This window comes from Schistocerca gregaria, chromosome 1 (assembly GCF_023897955.1).
Source record: "Schistocerca gregaria isolate iqSchGreg1 chromosome 1, iqSchGreg1.2, whole genome shotgun sequence".
In the NCBI taxonomy this organism is placed as follows: domain Eukaryota; kingdom Metazoa; phylum Arthropoda; class Insecta; order Orthoptera; family Acrididae; genus Schistocerca; species Schistocerca gregaria.
In genome coordinates, this window is record NC_064920.1 from 846,011,145 (window position 1) to 846,029,591 (window position 18,447).

The 18,447-nt window shown below is 42.3% G+C and overlaps 1 protein-coding gene across 3 annotated transcripts in view; it reads right to left on the reverse strand.

Annotated features, from left to right (window-relative positions):
* LOC126272587 (facilitated trehalose transporter Tret1-2 homolog) overlaps window positions 1–18,447 on the reverse strand; it is a 340,117-nt gene that overhangs the window by 37,252 nt on the left and 284,418 nt on the right. For all 3 annotated transcript variants that reach the window (XM_049975536.1, XM_049975518.1, XM_049975527.1), the window contains one exon: window positions 9,590–9,679. In XM_049975536.1, the coding sequence (XP_049831493.1) occupies window positions 9,590–9,679 (90 nt within the window). The remainder of the gene's footprint in view (window positions 1–9,589; window positions 9,680–18,447) is intronic.

The window sequence follows — 18,447 nt, forward strand, 5'->3', positions numbered from 1 at the left end:
CCCCACCCTTTTCCGAAGAGATGTGGGAAAAAATCCAAAGATATTCTGGTCGTGTGTGAAGTGTACCAGCGAAAAAACCCAATGGATACGTTCACTGCTTGATGACAGGGGCAATGTTACCGACAACAGCGCACCGCAATACTACAGAAGAGGGCGGACAAGTATAGTGTAAGCAGTCTGTTTAGTAGACCTGTTGCATTCTTTCACCGCAGAATATATTCCAGAATTCGAAACAAGATGAGCTGCTGACGTTAGTAATTTTAACATAAAAGAAACTTTTAACTGTCATAGGCAAAAAGGCATCAAGGATGCCCAGCTTCGTATCTATATTTTGGGAAGTTAACTTATTGATCGCGAATAAAATACTCCTTTTTCATATTATTTTATTACAAGTCCCATTTTTATAAGAATGCGTGGTGTGTGTTCCTTTCGAGCATGTCCGAGAAGAACAGACTCCACCCATTCTTATAACTGAGTCGCCTCGATGGGCTATGAATCCATCACCTTCAATACGAATGCACTGTCTCGTTCCACCTCCTGCAGGAATCTCAAAGTAGCGTTAAACCCAATCTTCGTTTTTTCCCTTTCAAAGTAGAACCATGGAGGACATGGGCGGGGACTGCAGATAGGTGGCGCTGAGTGGGAGTGTGGGTCGGCCGAGGGGCGTTCCTCGCAATGGCGATAAACAGTGTGTCCGGTTGGCGCAGTGGTTAACGCAACTGCCTGGTCAGCCGGAGGTCCCGGGTTCGAGTCACGGTCCGACACACTTTTTTGTTGCCGCTGATTCCGCATAAAATCCCGATAGTTCCTTCCCTTTCCTTTTCCCCCTTCCAATTTCAGTTCACACAGTTTATTTGTTTTAAATTACTTATTAACTGGATAATTTGAATACAGCATTGTCATAGATAATAACCATGGCCACTACTGTAGTTTATTATCCCTACTCGTCGTACAAGTCGACTTTTCTAAATGAAAGTTCTTTCCGAAACGACAAACACATTTGTCATTTTAGCAAAAAATGCTCAAATGTGTGTAAAATCTTATGGGACTTAACTGCTAAGGTCATCAGTCCCTAAGCTTACACACTACTTAACCTACATTATCCTAAGGATCAACACATACACCCATGCCCGAGGGAGGACTCGAACCTCCGCCGGGAGCTGCCGCACAGTCCATGACTGCAGCGCCTTAAACCGCTTGGCTAATCCCGCGCAGCGTCATTTTAGCCTTGAATTGTGATTTACCTATTGTTACTACGATCTAATGTGCTTACTGTAATTGAAAATGCTTGCGGACTAATCATGTACACATAGATGTAGATATATTAAATGAAAATCTTTAACCTGCCACTGGTAGGCTGTCGTCACCGAGTCAATACTGATAGTGAAAGAGAGGGAGAATGTTATTGTAACATTATTGTTGTACCACCATTGTGGCTTCCTCATAGTTATTTATCTTCCTCGCGCACAATGGTAGGCTGTATACTTTCTTGATGGTAACTAGCCGCGAATATATTGAAACCAGAGACCTGTGCGAAACTTGAACACTTTTATTCTTTTAAACAATGACAGTATTTGGAATAAGTCTAGTCGTTAATATAAGGATGGCTGTGGGAATGAAGAGAAAACATTTTAAAATGAACCGAACGACGTGAAATAATAATCATGAAATTGTGATACATCCTTGTACATACATTTCCATTCACAAAGTTTTGAACAATATTTTTTACAAAGCATTACAACATCACGGTGTAAAGGATATTTGTGATAAGGATGTAATCTTCTAGTACTTTCTGTTTTTCATTTTCTGTGTGGGATACAAAAATGGTAGTTGATTCGGCTACCCTTGAAAAGGCTACATGTAATAGCCCGTGAGTAAAGCCGGGATTTGGAAAATGCAGTCCTGCTCTTCGAAGCGTTTGTCTCTGCGACCACTTTTAATTTTTTTTATAGACAACTGTCTTCTTGCCAATTGAAAAGGCATGCTTGGATCAGATGATTTTAAGTTTAACTGTGGTATTACAACAGTTTTTCCGGTGTCAGTCAGCTGAGCATTAATTGTAAACAAAGGACCCGTATGAAACATTCACACTTTCATAGTTCTAAATAATGACATTATTTGGAATATCTTCAGTCATTGGGATACTGTTAGTTCCTGACAATAATAATTATTTTGTCGTTTCGGAAAGTGTATTCACTTAGGAACATCGACTTGTGCGAGAGGTAGAGATAATATTGCCGCAGTCCTCACAGCTACTATCTATGACAATACTGTACGCAAATTATCCAGTTAATAAGTACTTTAAAAAAATAAATGGTATTTTGTAATAAGGTAATACGAGAAGGAGGTCTCTCGTTCGCGATTAATAAGTCAGTTTCGTAAAATATATCTAGGCGTCCATGACACCCTTTCGCTTATGGTAGTTAGAAGTCTCTTATGTTAAAATTTTCCACAAACAATAAGGTTTAGCGCAAAATCGGTATGCAATGTCAGAAGCCGGTTAAAAAACCTTTCTAACAATATCTCGTTCATCCCTGTACGATTAGTATGTGTTGAGAAAAAGGGGTGATGAACTTGAGAAATAATATATCTGATTGTAACTGATTCGCGAACTTTCCTTCGGCTAGGTGACCAAAACAAAACTGTCCCTAAAAATATTTACACTGATAAGCCAAAACATTACGACCACTGCCGACCGCGACGCTGGATGCCGCCTGGTGGCCTTGATGGAAGTTGACGAGGTAACGAAAGTATGTAAGCCGAACAGACACGGACGGTGTATCACCCTCTGGGCTGAAAATGGCGAAATCCATTGAAATAAGCAACTTTGACTAAAGGCAGATTACTATTATGCAGAGCATACGAATGAGTATCTCTCGAAAACGGCGAAGCAGATCGAATGTTCATGTTCTAATGTCGTAAGCATTTACGGAAAGAGGTTACAGGACAGTGAAACTATAATTAGGCGTTAAATGGTTGTACGTCTACGGCTCTTTACAGAACGTGGTGCCGGCCGCGGTGGTCTCGCGGTTCTAGGCGCGCAGTCCGGAACCGTGCGACTGCTACGGTCGCAGGTTCGAATCCTGCCTCGGGCATGGATGTGTGTGATGTCCTTAGGTTAGTTAGGTTTAAGTAGTTCTAAGTTCTAGGGCACTGATGACCACAGCAGTTGAGTCCCATAGTGCTCAGAGACATTTGAACCATTGGAACAGAATGTGGTGTTCGGATGCTTGTCTGCTCTATAAAGTAGGACTGATGGTGACCTTTGGCATTTCTGCCGGAAGAGCATAATGGTGGTGCACCCACAAGTGTTTCGGAGCTACCATTCATGTTGAATATGATGGTCCGTAGCAGACCACTCCTGCGTGTTCACATGTTAACCCAACGACATCGTCAATTACGAGTTCAATGGGCACAGGACCATAAGGATTCGACTGTCAATCGATGGAAACGTGTCGGCTCTTTGGGTGAATCACACTTTTGCTACACTAGGTCAATGGTCGTCTCCACAAACGCTGTCATCGATGTGAAAGGCGGCTCGAAACGATCAGCGCGCAGGCTGGTGGGAGAAGTATTATGGTATGGGAAACACTCTCCTGCGCTTGCGTGGGACATGTATTTGGGAGACACGCTGACAGCTGCGGACTACCTATATCCCTTCATGCTTGATGCCTTCCCCCACGGCGATGTCATCTTTCAGCCTTACTGTTGTCCGTGTCTTGGAGCCAGAACGGTGCTACAGTGATTTGAGGAGCATTATAGTGCATTCACGCAGATGTTTCGGCTACCAAATTCACCTGGTGTAAATTCTATGGCATCCGTCTGGGTCGCTCTCCGGCGCTATCACCGCTTACGCAGATAGGGGGCCCGTTATTTCCTCGCATTACGTGACCTGTGCGTAGACACCTAATGCCGCATAGCTGCACAAACCTACCAACTAATTGTCTGTTCCCTGCTACGCAGAGTCAGTGGTGTATTTCGTTCCAAAGACTGACAAACAAGCTATTAAACACGTGGTCATAAATCTGTCGGCTGATCAGTGTATGAAAGTGACGCGGAACTGACACTTAGTAATGAACATACTTACTCGTGTGCATGAGTTAAAGTGTCCAGAAGGACTGTCACGTATTGAGTTCTGCCGGTGGTTTACGAGTAAAATAGAATTGGGGATTGTTATCAGGACTTTCGAATTAATTCTTCAGCTTGTCAGGGTCTGAGAATTCGCAGCACATGCGTCATTGTGTATCAGAAAATTCTCAACATTACTTTGAAACTCGAAAGGCTGGTGTTTGGTGCATAAAGTCTGGTGTTCGCAACGTAACACGATTCTTTCAACAAACTGTTAATGCTAACAGGTACGTCCAGAAACTGTTTAATCCATATGTGGATGAACTCACAAGCGATATATAACTGAACGGATATTTCCAGCAAGACGGAGCAGCAGCACACACATTCTTGACAAGCTTGTCACAAGTGCATGTGATGTTCGGTGAGCAGACAACAATCAGCAGAGAAATTGTTTACGTGTGGTTGACCCATATGAATGGTCAGGTGTACTCAGATAATCCTCACACGCCGGGAGACCTACACCAGAACAATGAAAAATCCTTCAGGCAGAGCCACTACACGCGTCTCACACTTTGATAAATCGACCACAGCGCTGCAACGATACCAACTGTGGCCGTTTCCTGTATCTTCTCTGATGATAATTAACAAGAGACAAACACGAGTCAGTGTTACTGTAAAGATTTTCCGGACCAGTTCTATTTTTCCTACCCTGTGTGAATATTACTTTCTTTGTGTTACACTATGACTACAAGAACTCTATTTAGAAGTCATTCAGGGACATCTTCTGAGTTTTTGACGTAAGGGACCCACGGTCTCTGTCGTCTCGTTACAGAGCTATTGCAGTTCGTTTGGTTTCTTGCGCCAGTCAGCTTTGTATCTGTTATTGCACTGAAACTAGTGCACAACAACGCAAATGCTGGCGGTATGCACTGTGTGTCTTGTTTCCATTCGCTCACGCTACCTGCTGTTGACAATATTAATGCCCTCTGTAATTCGTTGCATTCAGTACTGCTCAGTTCTGCCTAGGGTTTTATCTTCCAGTAGTGTTGGCTGAGCGTTAACAGCGATACACAGCTGTACTGTGGATACGTTTACTGATGTAGGGTTGACCGATAAGCAACTCGTGTATGAGTTCACTGAATGCAATGGGAAAGCATCACAATGCACCTATGCCGAGCTATTAACACAGAGACGGCAATCACATCATGGCCCAGTGTTTCGTCTGAAGGTTGTTGCATTACTATGTGTTGGTTTTTACGTACTGGTTATTGCATATTACAGGTTTATTCACTGCAGTGAAGATATTTTCACAGAAACAACGGCGACTGCGGTAACAAACCAAATAAACCTTAATTACGTTATTACTCTGTAGCGAGTGGCCGTGGGTTGTTGATACCAAATATTCAGAAGGTATCCCTAAACGACCTTAGAAAGTTTCATGGTCTAGTTCTGGTTCACCCTGTGTATCAGTAAAATTCTTCTTGGTGTTCTATTACCGCACCTGTGACTGTGTGACATTCGAGCTCTTTAATGGGTTCTCTTAATGTCCCCTCACTTTCGTTTAAATATACTTTGCCACAGACACACGCTGGCTCATACGAGGTGCGACAATAAAGTAACGAGACTGATTTTCTTTGCAAGATGTGGCAATCCTGCAGGCCTGCGTAGGTACAGTATCTTTGACTTTGGTCTATAAGCTGCTTCTAGTCCAAGCGGCACATTGATGCAACTGCTCAGTCGTGAATTGTGCTGTAATAAGTTAACACATGTTTGTGTCTCTCGTCACGGAAATGGAACCGCATAATATTCCGCAACGGTATGCCATTTCTTTTTGCGTTAAATTGCGTGAAAACGTGACGACAACTTACGATAAGCTTCAGAAGGCTTTTGAAGAGAAGGTCATGTCAAAAGCTCAAGTTTTTCGTTGGCACAAAATGCTTAGTGAAAGCAGAACGAATGTTGAAGATGAAGGCCGCAGTGGACGACCATCAACGTCACGGACGGATGTCAACTTGGCCAGGGTGTGTGAACTCGTACAATGTGATCGAAAACTATCCGTGAAAATGATTGCAGAAGAACTGAACATCAATCAAGAAACGGTTAATCTAATAATAACTGAAGATCTTGGTATGAGAAAGATTTGTGCAAAAATGGTCCCCAAAAATCTCACACCAAAACAGCGAGAAACACGGGAAAATGTGGCAGTCGATCTGTTAGAGCAAACGGAAATAAATCCAGAATTGTTGAGCCATGTTATCACTGGTGATGAAAATTGTTTTTTTCAGTACGATCCAGAGACAAAACACCCAAGTTCGCAATGGTGCTCAAAGGGATCACCCCAACCAAAAAAAGCTCGCATGTCAAAGTCAAAAGTGAAATTCATGCTTGAGTGCTTCTTTGATTCCAAGGGAATTGTTCTTAAAGAGTGGGTGCCCCCTGGACAAACAGTTAACCAATATTACTACAAAGAAATTTTAGAAATACTTCGTAAAATATTTCTTCGTGTCCGTGCCAACATTGCTAATAATTAGATTCTGCATCACGATAATGCGCCATCCCATACTGCTCTGCCAGTACAGCAATTTTTAACTTCAAAACAAATTTCCGTCCTACCACAGCCACCTTATTCACCAGGTATCGCTCCGTGCAACTTTTGTCTATTTCCAAGAGTCAAAACGGCGGTCAAGGGACACCATTTTCAAACAATACAAGATGTCCAAAAAGCTGTGACGAGGGTCTTGGAGGATATTACAGAAGATGAGTCCCAGAAATGTTACCATCAATGGCAGAAGCGCTGGAAAAAAGTGTGTGCAATCAGAAGGGAACTACTTTGAAGGAGACAACACTAAACTTGTCTAAAACGGTAAGAAACATTTTTTTCACACCAGTCTCATTACTTTATTGTCGCACCTCGTATACCCCTGCAGTCTGGAGACGATTATTCACAGCCGCTATAGGTTGGAAAAAGACTCACATTTTGTAGTGACTGAAAAATGTAATCCTAATATTCTTCCAAATTTTTGCCTGTGCGATCGGTTACTCCAGTAACAAACGGTAACCTCGAATAGTGAGAGGGAAGTTCCTCATTCCTCTTCCTGGCACTTTACGTAAACAGTTATCAGGAAGGTACGACGGGGCACAACAACATTAATATTTTGATAGCATTACCTCTCGCTTCCACTATCTGCTGTAAATATTAGTCGGTGACGAAGGCTTGCTAATAACAGGTTGAAGATTTTCACCCGTTATCTCCGGTTCTCCCTAAAAGAGCGTGCAAATAGGCTTTTGTAAGTGGACACTGCACTAGTTTTCGAAAATATTCAGCCAGCTGGTGACACCATAAGAATCTTTAAGATCCCAGCAGAGGGAACATTCTAGAAGATCGAAGAGAAATATAACAAACCTTTAAAACTCGGAAGATTCTGCCCTCAATGAAAACGGCCACAAACCCTTGCACACTTATATAATTCACGAAGTTGCAGATGTTGAAATACCACTGTTCGAAATGTGAATCTGATTCAGTAAGAATGGTGTTAAAAATCAGATTTTTCCGAAACTGCTTCATAACCTGATACCGACACTCTATCCAAGTTAGGCTACAAAATCAATTCAAATTACAAGGGAAGCACGAAAATTTGCAAGTAACTGAAACAAACACCGCTGATTGAGAATTTCATAAGTACTTCTTCATCTAGTTTCTGTCCCGTGGTGAAGATGTATGTAATTTTGCTGAGAGCTGAGTCAGCTGGCTGCTGTGAGAACGCAAGGGCTGCAGAGGTGGAGTACTAAAAAGGTCGTGAAACGGTTCTTCTGCGAAAAGGTACAGTAGCTGTCAGGTATCCTCTGGGCGACGACAGGTCTTTGGGATGATCATGGCGCCCCAATATCGACAATAGCAGGAGGCAGCAGGCCAAACTCGGAAAGTTGTGAATTGACATTTTGAGAAATAACACTCTAAGAAGATAGGATGCAAGTGGGTGGGGGAAACATGAGACACTCAGACAAAGAATAATCTGCTGGACGCAAAGGAGGTCTGGGGTAACTGACGCATGAGTTTTGTAAGGGGCTCAAAATTAATTTTATAGCGAGAATGAAAACTTGCGAGTGACCCATGTGCAGCCACTATCGTAGGGAAAAACGTGAAACCAAACTCATAGTGGGAGAGAATTACTGCTTTCTAACTGCATTATAAGAGTGATATATGTATTACTGGTTGATCACAACAGATAATTTAAGAGGTGGAGATCACTAATACTTTTATAAATTTTACACTGTACACGACTCGGAAGGTGCATACCGACTGGCTGACGAGAATCTGGTGCCGTCGGAATCATCGAAATTTTTGGAAGGAGAAGATATGAACGCTTCGTCTTAGAGTTCCAGAGAGCGAAGACCTGGTCTCCGTGAGCACTTCCAGCTGGCGACGGTAAGACTGATGGCCGTTTTGAGACTCTGTCTCAGGGCCAATCACAGAGGCTGGGCCCCAGAACTTGTAACTTTTAGCCACCACTGCAGCCATTCTCTGTGTCTGAGTTTTATAACAACGGTAAATGCATGCACGACGTAACAAAGCAGACGCGAAGTTAGTTGTTTCAAGTTACGGTCCTGCTTTTCTGAATTATTTCACGCACTCTGTTAGCTGGGCTCAACATTAGGCAAGGATACTGGTGCTCATGATTAATTTTGTGGGTCTTTCCTTTCATCTGTTAATTGATTCGGCAATCATTGGCGGTGCATTTGGAGACACCAAATTGTGCGACATGATTAGAATTTCCATTCAGATTCCACCCCACTGTACCAAGGTATTATTGTGTATGTTCAATAATCCATTCAAACAACTGTACACTTAATAATTGTTTGTATTATCTGTTCAATGATTGGAGTCAAGTTCATGCGTTTTAGCAATAAACAAGACTTCATCGTGATGTTTAGTTTCATTCTATAGTTTGGTTAAACCTTTTTTTTGTTATTTCTTTGCGAGCTATGGTACCCATATTTCATGTACAATTGGGCTAGCCTGATTCAAGGCCAGGCATTCAATAATGTGTGTTAATATTCCACCTGATCTTATGGAGAGGCGTCTGTTCAATATAAAGGCCACCAGGTTCAGATCTTGGTAGCATCACAAGGTATATTTAAACCTCAACTGTAGTCTCACAGTGCGTCATTGGAACATTACAGTTTCTGTCCTGTTATTACTTTCTCTCTCTCTCTCTCTCTCTCTCTCTCTCTCTCTCTCTCTCTCTCTCTGCGTGTGTGTGTGTGTGTGTGTGTTTATTACTCGCACAACAGTACGATTATAAAATGTCATTAGACACAGAGTGAGCTCCAGGATGATCTGATCTGACCTGTTGGAAAGATCCATCCTGGCACTCGCATGGTGTATTTTTGAGATACTACGGTATACCTGCAATCGGGACGTTCTCTCTCATCCTCGTGCTCCCTCTCCGAAGACCTCGACTGCGTAGGAAATCGCGGACTCGCGTCTTCCACGGCTTGGGGCAGTTCGTTGTGTACTGACCTGTGGTCTGAGAGGCGGCCGCTCCTCTTGCTTGGCTTGGACGTCATCCTGGGGACAGCAGGCGCCGGCTTCCTTCTGTTTCGCCTCATCCTGCGGACAAAGAAACACAAGTCAGAAGTGAAAAGTGGCCGCTCTGCCGCTGCCAGCGCCAGCGCTCGTGAAGCAGCGACCGCACGAGTAGGCTTCATTTCGCGTCTCGCCTTCGGCGACCGTGAATTCGCATCAGGAAGTTCTGATCTTTCTTGCGGAACCGGTAGCGCTGTGGTTAGATAGAGTGCTTACACCAAGGTCGAAATGATTGTAGACAATCAATCTCCACTCAGTATGGCGTGACTGCCATTTGCTACAGGAGCGCTAAATATCCCTGGCACTTAATGTTTTACGAAGGACTCTATGATTAGAAACAAATACGAAAACACATGTTGCTGTTGCTCATTAGTTCTATGTTTTGCGAGAATGTGTAAAATACAAAATATTTTCTTTCGGAAACAGTTTTTTTGTATTGTTACCACCATTTTTTTCCTCAGCTCATACATGAATTACAGTTAGTATGAAACATTACAAGGAAATGAGGAAAATTCTCCATCGTTTAGAAACTGGAAGTGATGAGCGAACATGTGTGAGAGATCTGAGATAACAGGTTGTTCCTTTGTACTCATTTTTACGATGTAGTGGTCATTTTTCAGTCTATGGATAAGCTGCGGAAGATCTCGTCCAGTTCTTCATCTTAGAGACAAAGACGAGTGGGAAATACTAAATAAAATCGCTGATGATGTCTCAAGGACATTACATGGCGAATATACACAGACACGGCGGTATAACACAACACTGCAACACACACGAAGTACGTAAGACAGTACTTACAGTTCATATATCAACACACACAGCAGTACCGAAACACACACTCAAACAGCAAACACTTTCACCAACACGTACAACAGACAACCTTACACAACATCTAAAACAATTAAACTCTATCAGTATAAACAATGTAACGCAATAAACCCTGTAAACCTGTTCCTGCTTAAGTATAAACAGCAGGCATATCCATCCCGCTGTCATTTACACCGCTATTGGGATGTAACATTTGTAACTGAACGCTTAGTATCGAAGCAACATAACAGGTAAAATTCAAGACACGTAATATAGGAACTGAAGATTAATTAATAACCCCAAGAAATAAGATACTTTACACACACACTGCTGCAATCTCCAAAATGTACATAATTGTTATAGTGTTTTTGTAAATAGTGTTTAGAAATATTAATCCGTAAATTAAAATGTAGCGAACCGGGACTCCAAGGCTCAAAGTAGTTCAGAGGCTTTCAGACCAGAATGACTCAGATAGAGTAACATTTATTTCTCCCCCTCTTGTTATCCAAGTCTTTCCTATCATCTATCATCATATCTTTCTAAAATTTGAATATTTTTTGTGTTTTTATCTTTCAACTTCTAATGTATTTTTAATGTATTATTACTTCCATTGTAATTGCTGAAAACAAAAATTGCTCTTTGTAATTCGGAATATGTTCTGTAATGTACTTGAAAAGCTGTAAAATGAACGACCTGTTATAAAATGTAAGGCAACAGGCGTCTAAATGAGCAATAAATCAGATCAAATCAAATTAGTTCTTCATATGACCGCATATAAATGAAACCTCAAGGCTTCCATTATATTCATTCTCGTTATTCAATTTCACCCAAACAAAAGTTATACATAATGTGAGAACAGTATGCATTTATTATCTGTAAACCAGCAAATGAATGTACTATGTTCATACGCAACTCTGTAGCGCTTCTATTTATTAGTGTAAATATCCGTTGCATCGCGCTCTGTCCTCTCACTGACAACACGTACCGAACTCTTCTATCCTCCTTCAGGACAGGAGTACTCTCATCAACATAGGAGCTATATTAAATCCTATTTTTCATGGGTTAATTATCTATCGGTTCACTGCGTGTCCACTGTAATAATGCCGCACAGGAAAGTGAATTACTGAAGCTAGACTCGACATCTCTATTGCTTTTAGATTCCATATGAAAAAAATTATTATTTTTTATATAGGAACTACAACGTTAGCTAAGTAAGGAAACACTGAATAACGTAAGGTGTTTCGTGTGCGAATTAACACAGAAAAATCAGTAAAAACCTGATGATATAGAAAGTTAAATTTGAAAGAATTACAAGCTTGTTTGCGTGGACATCATCCGCAGCAAGCGCAGAAATTTTCATTTTGTCAATAACAACCGCCTTTTTCTTGCAGAAATGTGTTTTGGTGTCCAGATGCGTTTCGCCTTTTACTTTAAGGCATCTTCAGTAGAAAAATACGGTCTTGTTTTGATATGTGATATTGTTAAATTTTAAAACAGTTTACCGTCTTGTTTTTTACCTAAATAAGTGATTACTTACAGTTATTCGAGTTTGTGGTTAGCATCTGCGTTTTCTCTCATCTGGTCACATGCTGGAGGTCGGACTATAACTTCACTTATGAAACATAAGCGGAATTTCATGTCACAAACTTTATTCTTCAAAATTTTCATGCTCTTTGCACTAATTGCTGTGGAGCACTATTACTATTCTGTCAGTAGTTGCAGATTTGTGTGTGTGTGTGTTTTTATTTTTTTGTATTACTCTAGATTCCACTGAAAATACTTTAAAGTAAAAACGGAAACGTATCTGGAACAAACAAAGTACTTTGTAGCAAGGAAAGCGCGGTTTTTATTTACAAAACAAATAGAGAAGTAATTAATTGTGTTTACTTTTGCTAGTAATGTTCTAGTAAAGAAGGAAGAGGCAGAAAATGCTGTATCACTTTTCCAGGTCATTTTTGTCATGCTTCGATATACTTGCAGTAACATAAAATTACATTTTCCAAGTTGTGACATGGCTAGTAATCTCCTTCTTTATCGGAAATTTTCCTTCGCAGGATACGCCGCTTCATGTCTGTGAACTACAGCAAGTAACAATGCATAATATAAGTAAGCGTGGTAGAAGGGAACGCGTCGTCAGTTTTGTGTGTGCTGCAAGTCTGGTACATTGTTAGGTGATACTCAATCACTGAAATAATTAAAGTAAAGGCGTTGCCTTGCCCACGAATGACGAATCATCAGTGTCAAACAAAATACTCAACAATTTCCATAACTGGTTGATGTCGTTGGACATCTCACAAAGAAAAGGAAGAAATACGGTACTGTTACTATACTACAGTCGACGATAGAAGATCCCTGACAATTGGCAGCTGACAGCTTTCAAGTGCTAAATGTAAAAGATTACCAGTCGGTACTGACTAAAAACTTTTGTCGCCAAGAACTTAGACAGCATCAAAGCAATACTATAGTAACGTCCACAAAACATCTGAGGCAACAGGAGACGCACAATCCAAAAAGCGTGCAATAATATCAAAAAGTGCTACTGGAAGTACGAGGGTCTCTCCAAAAGAAATGCACACTTTTTTTTGTTCTACATGTTTGAAAGTTTTACAGTGCTTAGATACATCCTTTAGGAAGAATATTGTCATTTCTCCACATAATTTCCATCCCTCTCAACTGCCTTACGCCATCTTGGAACCAGCACCTGTATACTTACGCCATCTTGGAACCAGCACCTGTATACCTGCACGGTAAAATTCTGGACCAACCTGTTGGAGCTACTGTTTGACAGCGTGCTCAAGGGAGTCATCATCTTCAAACCTTGTTCCATGAAGAGAGTCCTCCAGTTTCTCAAAGAGATGATAGCCACAGGGAGCCAGGTCAGGACTGTAAGGCGGGTTTTTCAGTGTTGTCCATCCGAGTTTCGTGAGCGCTTCCATGGTGGCCATGTGGCCGTGTGTTGTCGTTCAACAGCAAAACATTCTGCTTTTGCCGATGCGGTCTAACACGATTCAGTCGAGCTTGAGGTTTCTTCAGTGTCGTCACATATGCATCAGATTTTATGGTGGTTCCACTTGGCATGATGTCCACAAGCAATCGAAAACCACCATAGCCATACGTTTTCCAGCAGAAGGTGTGGTTTTGAATTTTTTTTCTTGGGTGAATTTGCATGATGCCATTCCATTGATTGCCTCTTCGTCTTTTTCAACCTGTTGTGGATGTTTCCCACTGTCTGGTTTTCACAGCACAGGAATTCTATGACAGAACGTTGCTTCTGACGAACGTCAAGTGTAGCAGCCATCTTGAAGACATGTTGTGATGGAGCCACTCACGGGAACAGGTTGAACTAAGTTTGAAAACAAGCGGGATGTACCTACACACTGTAAAATCTTTCACACATGCAGAATGAAACCTGTATTTTTACAAAAATAGTGTGCATTTCTTTTGGAGTGACCCTCGTAGCCGGCCGACGTGGCCGAGCGGTTCTAGGCGCTACAGTCTGGAACCGCGCGACTGCTAAAGTTGCAGGTTCGAATCCTGCCTCGGGAGTGGATGTGTGTGATGTCCTCAGGTTAGTTAGGTTTAAGTAGTTCTAAGTTCTAGGGGACTGATGACCTCAGAAGTTAAGTCCCATAGTACTCAGAGCCATTTTTTTGACCCTCGTAAATAATGGCGGGGATTGTAATACATATATGGAAGTAATACAAGAACGAAGACAGATCAGACAGTGAGCATTTCTGACGATCGTATTATTTGGTATTGATTTGCTATGTTTGATTAGGGCGTAGTTTAACGGTGAAGGTTAGTAGGCAAAAATTACGATGGGGTTGGCCAATTCCTTGATTGAAGAAACCATTCCAGTAGTGATCTGAAAAGCATGATTTGTGTCTACCAAGGAAACCAGAATCACGATGGGAGGATGGAGCTTGAATTGCAGGTTCTCTGGTGCAGGAGTCCGCTGTTTCAGCATTGCAACGCCTCACCCCGTCCCTGATGCTGACTGTTCTATGCGCTGTCTGAATGACGCTTATACAACAGCTTACCAAACACCGGAGCACCTATGTTCCCTCTGAAAACATACACGGTGGCACGCTTCCGGCTGGGCTACAGCAGTACCGAAGCTTTGCGCAAGCAGTGCCGGCGCGGGAAGCGGCTGGTAGGACAGCACACGGCGGTGTGTTGGCACGCGTAAATCACCGCCCGGCAGTGTCGGGCGTCGTAAACGTGGAGTGCGGCCGTGTTGCTGCTTCCCCACCAGACAGCGCCATTGTTCTGGGCCCGCTGTCTTCCGTCCTGTGTCTAGCTGCACCAACCGCAAGGTTCTGCCGGGCTGTCAGTTACAGGGTTGTGCGGAATCGTGACAAACACTAGCAATCACCAAGGGCTTCCATAGAAATTTTTCCGAGAAGGGGCCAGATTCAGAACTTGGAAGTTTTCATATAACTCACTTCGTGAGTTCGAAGACGTGTTGTGCCCCAATAACTAAATGTGACTAGGACTTTGTAAAACTTATTGCATCTCAAAAGACTGATAGTTAACTACTTAGTATTTATGAGGTACTTATACAGTAAGCTATTTCAATAGCGTATGCGAAGTACATCTTTTTATCTTATTGATATGCAAGTGGATATCATGTGTTTGATACAACGATCTGCAATTCTATGCATATTTGATTAAATCCAGGAGATGCAAATCTAGAAACTGCTATAAATACTAGTTCATTAATACTACTACAATGTTAGACCGTAATTAAAAACGTAAGATCAGACGTAGGATAAAATTAGAAAGATTGAGAAAATACTGCTGGATATCAGTACAAATGCCACTTTAATAACGATGAAGTGGATACACAGGGAATAAACTTCAAGAAAGGCCTACCATCTGAAACGTTGTTTGCTCATAAAACTTTGCATCGGTACACGATAATTTATTTATTGCATTGTTCTCATGATATGTTCTTTAGTGTCGACTGTTATAATTAGAACTGATCAAAATATGTTTTGAAAGCTACATTTTTTTGGATTATTATGATTAGACGAATGCAGGAAATCTCCCAAAACCATCATCAGACTGCCTGGTATAATCAACATTTAGTAGCCTATGACTGCACCAAGCTAATCATCGTCTGCCCAGTTACCTGTGAGTGCATGTGGCACTATGTTCTGTTCACAGACTTTGAGAAGGTACCAGTTCTGGACAGCTCATATCTTACCTTAAATTTTAACACTTTTCTCCTCTCTTTCTGTGCAGAAAATGGTATTTTCTTTTCTCGAGCGCTTTGAGCAAGGGCTGATCGAGGACGACAGAAAAACATTGAAGGTATTTCTTCGGCATGGTTCTGTAAAGCAATTTATTTTAAAGTTAATGTTTTAGTATAGGTGTATCTAGCTGAGCTATATAGGTCAACCTAGATGGACGATATCGCGTTTCGTTTGTTTTCGTGAATTTATGTTGGGTGTGATGTGCGACTTCTTTTAGAAATTGTGTTTTGGTTTCAGCGTGTAAAATTGAAGCTGTATAGATCACCTCAGATTGCCAATACTACGTTTCGGTACTTTTGGTGATTTTTCGCCTGGTGTGCAGCGCTGTTTCTTAATAGGATTTCGGTCTTTCGAAGTGAACTATATAGCTCAACTCATGTTGTCGACACCACTTGTTGTTCGTTTTCGAGTTTTACCGTTGTCTTTTGTTTATTTCATTTTTGTTTTTGTGTATTTTCTATCAATGTGGATTTGCCGTTGTTATGTTAGATGTTAGTTTCTCCTAGCCAGAAACCACATTTTCCCGCGGGTGCCCCATTGGTTTCTGTAATTCTAATCTAGATTTTTCGCGATATTATACTTCGTAATTATTTTTGGTGAGTATTGGAAACGGTTATGAGCACTCGTCGCCATCTTGAAATTTTGTGTGTTTTCATCGTGGGATCGTCATTGGTCAAACCGGACGCTTGGCATCCTATTCCCTGGTTTATCCCAAAACGGGGCCGGAACTAAGAATTGTAACTCGAAGGCTGGAATTTCTGATTGGGTCAGCATTGAAGGAATTCACTCTTGGTAGTTTTATTCTCAGCATCAGTCTCCAAAACGTTAAAACCTCACAAAAAAGGTGTATGGTAAAAAGCTTTTGTGGACATCAGTTTCACCGTCGGTTCTCCATATGGCCAATCACGGGACTCGTGTTCCTAATGTTCCTCCGATTTCTCAGAATAAAAGTATAGCTAATTAATGCTTTCACATTTAAACTGTCTCCCTATTTCCTAGCTTTTACCCCGTCGTAAGAGACCCTCTGTCTTTATGGTTTGCAAATTATTGTCATTTAACTTTCTAGCACATCACCACAGACGTCGGTTAACCCAATCTGCGAACCGTGGAAACTTCTTTCTGTATGTTACCGTATTTTCAAAGTAGCCCCACACTTAGGGAACGAGCCTAGTAGAGGAGACGTACGAATCCTGCATCGCCGTTCTAGGCAAGGTCCTAGTGGTGGTGGTCTGCCGTTGGCTTCCTCCGACCTGATATGAAGTGTAAAGTGTATATCTGTTTCGTGTGGATGAATGTGATAAGTGCTTGTACAGTGTACTGCTGGGTTTGTGTTGTTATGGATAAGGGGAAACACACACCCTCACTTCATGAGACACTGCGGAGAGCTTTGGAATTTAATCCAGGACGTTTGCAATAGCAGTGGTGACCAGGAACTTTATGCCATCACCTCTCCTCCCCTTGGAACGCAAATGCTAGCAGTGAAAAATTTTCCACCACCAGGATTCGAACCGGGCAACGGCCTTGCCGCAGTGGATACACCGGTTCCCGTGAGATCACCGAAGTTAAGCGCTGTCTGGCGTGGTCGGCGCTTGGATGGGCGACCATCCAGGCCGCCATGCGCTGTTGCCATTTTTCGGGGTGCATTCAGCCTCGTGATGACAATTGAGGAGCTACTCGACCGAATAGTAGCGGCTTCGATCAAGAATACCATCATTACGGCGGTGAGCTGACCCCACGCCCCTCCTATCCGCATCCTCCTCTGAGGATGACACGGTGGTCGGGTGGTCCTGATGGGCCACTTGTGGCCTGTAGACGGAGTGTTTTTTTTTTTTTTAGGATCGAACCACCATGCCTCTGAATCGAACACCTCGGTACAAGTGTGCATTAACGACCTCGGCTTCGGAGGCGGGTATTCTAGTTTAACAGTCTGAATATCGTGTTTTCTGAGGTGGAGATTGGGGACCAGCGCAATATTTCCGTAAACGAGCTTGGAAAACTGCTGTAAAAGCACATTCAGGCTGCCCCATGCGCTATATCTTGTTAAGGAACTAGTAGATTTGATTTTCGTGTACGGAGTAATTACTGGAAACTGTAGGGAAGCCGACAAGTTGTATTGGCCAACGTGACTTCATAGATGACGTCCGGTGCGCATTATATTTCGAAGAACATGCCAGCGTTATAGAGAAAGCACAGCGAGTGGTTCCACAGGATAACGGCCATGAAGGAGACCACGTTGGACGGACTTCTGACTTTGAAGAGGTAGTGTCTTTTCTCCTGGAAGAGGGCCCAACAATCAGCAGTCGGTGAACTGCAGCACTAATGATTATTCCGAACTGCACTGCTTGTAAAGTAATATGGGAACAACGGCTTCACGACTAACATTAAAAAAAGTTCATGTTTTAACTCCTGCTGACTTCGGATCTCACGTCGTGTTGAGTCAGTGGGTAGATTCTCACTTCCCTGCATGTGTACTTCACCCGATTGGAACCCATTTACCGAGGCGCCTGCATGTAGACAACCACAATGACACATCTCCGTAGTCAGTTGCCTGCCTGCAGGCGCCTAGGAATACTTCACATGTTTTCTCTGTAAAGGCACCCTTCTAAAACACTCAATAAAGTGGGCGTGTGCCACAAACGAACTTGCCGAAGTTGGGGGGAGGGGGGCAGGGGTCTTAGAACGACCCTATTACGTTTTATTCACGGTTGTGCCACAGCAGGGCGTGAA